The 5914-nt window shown below is 43.1% G+C and overlaps 1 protein-coding gene across 2 annotated transcripts in view; it reads left to right on the forward strand.

The window, feature by feature from the left end:
• Positions 1–5914, forward strand: part of lnx1 (ligand of numb-protein X 1) — a 26930-nt gene that overhangs the window by 12416 nt on the left and 8600 nt on the right. For both annotated transcript variants that reach the window (XM_010777326.1, XM_010777327.1), the window contains exons 3-6: positions 1116–1271; positions 3207–3415; positions 3498–3920; positions 4790–4924. In XM_010777326.1, the coding sequence (XP_010775628.1) occupies positions 1116–1271; positions 3207–3415; positions 3498–3920; positions 4790–4924 (923 nt within the window). The remainder of the gene's footprint in view (positions 1–1115; positions 1272–3206; positions 3416–3497; positions 3921–4789; positions 4925–5914) is intronic.

The following is a 5914-nucleotide window of genomic DNA, read 5'->3' on the forward strand; positions in this document are numbered from 1 at the left end:
GGGTGGGGCGCTGCAGAGGCACGCTGCCCCCTCTCCACTGCAGCTTCATGTAGCCTGTTGGTCATTTGTCTAGAAAAGGCAAAGAACCAGTCAACAGTCTCCCTGAAGGCGTCTCATGTGGTCACTAAAGTCCACACTGTGTTACATCACTGCTGCAGTTATGCAACCAAGTATATACTCAGCACGGATTGGCTTTATTAATTAAAGATGGTTAAAATAAGCTTCTTCATCCACTAAAAAAGAGATATTGAAGTTGTACAACAAACAAAACTTTCTATTTGAGGGAAAAATCTATTTTTACTGCAGTGTGGGTATCAAAATGCAGTGCTCCATAAATAAAAGCACATGTTGGTCTGGAAATTAACCTAAACCTGTCTCAGGTTTTGCGTTAAAGGTGCACTGTAATTTCCTAAAAGAAAGTTTTGTTTGAGTCCATTGTTTCTCACCAAATCACACTGTCAAGGCTCATTGTTGTTGAATATTTAAAATCCTGTTTACATGTATGTAAACTAAGATGGATGTGCCGATCCAATAAACTGGTTCCATCACCCTCATAGTATTCTTTTTTCCGGCATTGACATTTTTTAAAATATTTTCAGTAAACGACAACAGCAGACAGAGACTAGCTGGTGAACATAATGAAACATTTAGTAGCTGAAGAGCCAGATATTTCCCTCTGTTAAAAACATTGTTCTATAGCTCTGCTTGGGCTACTAGAAACCCTTAAGGGTATATTTGATAAAAGGCAATATCATTTGCAAATCACATACTTCAGGAACAATGCATAGTCCTAAATTAATCTAATTATCATAACGATGAAGGGGGACAGGATTGCTGAACACTTAATACAATTGCAAAATCTTGTTTCACATTGTTTTGGCATCTATTAAGCCACGACACACATGGTTGTATTATTCAAGCTGGACCGCTCGATTGTACAACTTCATCTTCTTACCAGTTCAAACAGTATAGCAAAACACCAACACAGATTTCAGTCACTAAACAAGGAGGAGGTATTGGATTGGCTGTGAGGAGGCAGATTCAGACATGTCTGGGCATGTTGAGTGTGAGGTAATACTTAAAGTGCCTCTCTTTCTCCCCTGTGTTCTTTGCAGTCAGAAATTTTGACCGTTCTTCAGTGAGGAGCCGTTCCTTCAGGAGGTTGAACCGGGCGTTCAGTGTCCTGCGGAGGACAAAGAGCGGCAACGCAGTGAGCAATGAGACGTCTGAGGAGAGAGACAACGCCAGGAACTCCAACGCTCCACAGGAAGGTATGGATCAAAGCCTGCATTTCTTCTGTGTCTTCTTTTTTATGTATATGTTTGTGCTTGTATTGTGCATTTTGTGTTGTTTCCCCAGAGGAGGCTCAAGGAGCCTGCGTGTTTCCCTATGTGTGCATCTGTGATGTTCCCTCTGCTGTACGAGGAGGGTGACACTGCTGGGAGCCCACAGTGTAACAGTAGCATATGTTTCTTTAATAATTCAGCTGCAGATTGCATAAGTCCGCTGGTGCATCCCTAGAGATGGATCAGGAGGGAGAGTGGTAGCCTGGGGCTTTTTAGACAGGGATGTTATATGGGAGGTCACTGAAAACGAGGATGGTGACCTTCTTTCTCCACCTCCAATCCTTCTCCTCCTCCTATCTTCTTCTTCTTCTTCTCCCTCCAACACAACCAGGGACAACAGTTTTTTTTTTTGCACCATCTTGATGGAGTAGTCCCCTGAGAGCGCCTTGTTCTTGAGATGGTAGCTCCATAAGAAGTGATGTAGTCAGTGTGCTTTAGACATATTTAATGGAATATCCAGAGCCTGACCCTCATGATATTTAAGTGGAGGAAATATAGTCGACCATAAGAGACCATAATGTTGAAGTAGAACTGCAGAATGAGAGGAAGAAGAGAAGGAATGTGGTGTTGCGTAAGAATGAAGGATGACGAACGATCAGGGACTAGATTATTCTCTGAGGCCATCACTGAGGAGGCTGGGAGAATATATTAAATATTCATTGCCAGCCGCTGGAGGGACAAAGATAGACGGAGAGGATAGAAGGTTGAAGTGGAGATAGATTCATACAAATGGAGAGAAGAGCAGATGCAGAGGAAGACAATGGAGATCAGGAAATAGATAAAGGCATCGAGATGTCCCTAAGGATGGAGGAGTGGATGAATAAAGTAATGACGGGATGGAGAAAGACAGTGGTTGAAAGTGTGTTTGACAGAGAAGGAAGGGTTACATAATAGCTGCAGGTCTCTGTGTTAATGTAGTTTCCACCCTAGAAGTAATCTGCTGCGATAAAGACAAAATATTGACTTTGGAATGGAGAAAGTGCAGCGTGAGTAGAACGAACGACTCGGGCTACAGAGATAGAAGCGCAGAGGGACACAGCCCACTGAGGAATAACGAGAGTCATTCTTCATAACCAAATCAAAATAAACAACATGAGGAATAGATCTTCTGTGGCATTTATTGGCCAAGGCTGTTGGCCAAAATCATCACAAAAAATCCCCACCCACCTTCACGTGGTTCAGTTTAGGATGCGTCATTCTGCTGTTAAGTGGAATTCACCACTGGGCATCAGGGGAGGAGAGCATGCACAGCTGAATGAGATAAAACTAGCAGACAATGATTTACACCTGGCAGTTATTGATATGGCAGAATCCTGTATATGTAGAGTCTTGAGGTAAAAAAAAAAGTGGGGATAAAATACTACATTTAATATTTTATAAGTACCTCGTGCAGATTCACTGAATAACCAGAAGATATCTGTCTTTTTCGATTAACATTTTTACTGTGCACTGGTTTGAGTATGTGCAGAGTTTTGCCTTTTAGAACTGTATTCGCATCCCCGCCCAAGTAAAAAGCCTGTGGAAATTTCAAATTCAGGGTTTTCCCAAGCATACTCGCTACAGATGTATGTGACTAATGATACAAGCATCGAGCAGAATAATCAGCCAAGTAAATTTTCCCTCTTGGCTTGTACAAGTTTGTTTTAGTAACCTGGGGGAGTAGAAACAGCTGGTTTTACTGCAGAATCTCTCCAACATTGTCTGCTACACGTTCTCACTCAATGTGTCTCTTTCTCTGTCTTTCTCCCAATTCCTTCTATATTATATTTGGCTGTTTGTCAAAGTTGATTTATTTTGTCAATGTACAGTAAAATTCAGAAATAAACTCAGCCTTTTTTTTCTCTTCGCCTTCTCCCTTAGTGCTGCCTCTTCCTCAGCTGCATCACCTGATCCCTGACGGTGAACTCACCAGTATTAAGATCACGCGGGTGGATCCTTCAGACCCGCTGGCAATCAGCATTGTCGGTGGAAATGAGACGCCCTTGGTTCGCATCCTCATTCAGGATATATACAGAGAAGGTGTCATTGCTCGAGATGGACGCTTGCTGCCCGGGGACATGATCCTGAAGGTATCACAGTCAAGATCGGTTTCACAAGAAATGGAAGCAATCAAAAGTCAATTTGTAACCTGCATCTCTCTTGCCCTAACAGGTCAATGGCATTGACATCAGCAATGTATCCCACTGCTATGCCGTGGCTACACTTAAACAGCCCTGCCAGCTCCTCCGGCTTACAGTGCTCAGAGAACAGCGCCATCACTACCGCTCACATTCGCACAGCCACCCACACGGCCACGGGCATGATGTCGCCGTGGGCCACCTATCTCACGGTCTACCCCACCATCCCTTGAGGGACGATAGCATCCATGTGGTCCTGAATAAATCCGTTCCAGATGAGCAGCTGGGCATTAAGCTAGTGAGGCGGCCGGAGGAGCATGGTGTCTTCATCTTTCACCTCCTGGAGGGCGGCCTGGCAGCACGTGATGGACAGTTGTGCGTTGGTGACCGCGTGCTGGCCATCAATGGGCACGATCTACGTTACGGAGCCCCAGAACACGCTGCTTTGCTAATCCAGGTCAGTCAACAGGTCCTCCTTTACATGAATCGATTAAAGTAGGATTTACCGTTGTATGTAAAGGTTATCGTTTTGATTAGTCAAACGACTCCACATGTTGTAGCAAACCCTAAACAACAGTGTTCTGTTCTTACCCCGGATCCCTTAGGTATTAAAGATAATTGTGGTGATTCAGGCTAATTGTGTGGTGCTGTGCTGTTGTGTCTGCACTCACTGCAGTTAATAGTATTTAATTGTGATGATTCCCTAATGGACCGGGCCATGCGGCTGTCTCTGGTTCCTGGTTGATGCCAGTCAATGGTGGTGTGTTTGTGGTTAATCGTGGTTAATTGCAGTGTGTTTGTGGCTGACCGTGCAGGGTCTCTGGTCCCTGGAGCTCCTGTCTGAGCAGTCTGACTGGCCTCAGTGGAGCCAACGTGGCCTCTCTCTGTCAGAGATTAGCAACTGGCAGGGAAAAATAAAATTACTCCAGTTAAGACAATAATAGGCTGGACTGGCTAATTCAGGAGGCAGCTCTGTGCTGCAGAGACTCGAGGAAATCTCAGAGCAGGGACAGAAAAGCCGACATCTGTGTGTTTGTTGGACCACTTTTATGTGAATGTGTGAATAAGTGTTGCTGGACTTCGGTACAAGTTCGTGTCACAGATTGTTGTTCGATGGCAGGGACCATAGTTTCCTGCAATGTTCTCCTTAAATGGCCTTTTCATCCAAATAAAAAAAAGAAATGTGATTTTGCCTCTAACTAATTCCTAATTAAATCCAAATGGTTATTGATCAATGTAAATGTTATTTCTCAATTACATATTATTTAGCCTAAGTATGATTTCGAAATAACGTCTAAACTCTGCTGCCTCCCTTTTGTTCTCTAGGCAAGCGAGGAGGCTGTCCACTTCATCGTGTCTCGTCAGATTTGCCTGCCTACCCCAGATATCTTACAAGAAGCTCCGTGGGGCATGGACGGCCCTCCACCATATTCCCCTGTGGATATAGAGCAAACACTTCTGGTAAGCAGCACAGACAGATACACATGAAACAAGAACAGTAGCAATACACAGAGGAGCTTTGTTCCGCCGTCTCGACCTTCCATGATAAATACTCCCTTTCAGGTGCAAATGATCCATGGAGGTATTATTCTCCCATCAAAGCTGAGCATGTCATTCAAGAAGTACTGCCGGCAGCCTTCCTTTCAGAGAATTGTTGCATCCATATCAGCCATCTTTTTTTCCCACAGAAAAGCTCCCACATGATTTAGTGCGCCTTCCACCTCCTTTCACCAAAACACTTTTTCCAGTTCCTTACTGAACTTGCTAATATCTCTATTTTCTCCTAATAATTTTTTTAGAGTCACTATTTTATACTATATACTAGATACAAACTTGTGATTTCAAATTTGGTTTAAAAGTAGACAAAAAGATTTGCCTCTGTAGATCACTATCCTTAAATGCATGATAATGTATCCCCTACTACAACATACTTTTTGGGGACAAATACCCTGTAAAATAGTTAGATAAATCACTCATGTCTGTCAGGCTGAGATCTATTATTAGATCTCAGCGCTGCGTTTGATACTGTTGACCACAACATATTGCTAGACCATCTAGAAAACTGGGTGGAAGTTTCAGCAACAGCTCTAAATTGGTTTAGTTCCTACTTAAAGGACAGAAAAAACGTTGTCTTAATAGGCAACTACACATCAACCTTGACAAATATGTCATGCAGGGTTCCTCAAGGCTCCATCTTAGGACCTTTGCTTTTTAACATCTATATGCTACCACTGGCTCAAATTATTAAAAACAACGATCTAAGCTATCATATCTATGCAGACGACACCCAGATTTATTTTAAAATTACACCAGGAGACTATTCTCCGATTAGAATACTGACTCAGAACTTTCTCCATTGTCGCNTGCAACCTTCCTAGCCGGAGATATGGCCACATTTTACAATAAACTTCCGTTGGGTCGCTTAAAAACAAATATCGCAAATCGAATCGC

Source organism: Notothenia coriiceps, unplaced genomic scaffold (assembly GCF_000735185.1).
Source record: "Notothenia coriiceps isolate Sejong01 unplaced genomic scaffold, NC01 NC01_scaffold00018019, whole genome shotgun sequence".
NCBI lineage: Eukaryota > Metazoa > Chordata > Actinopteri > Perciformes > Nototheniidae > Notothenia > Notothenia coriiceps.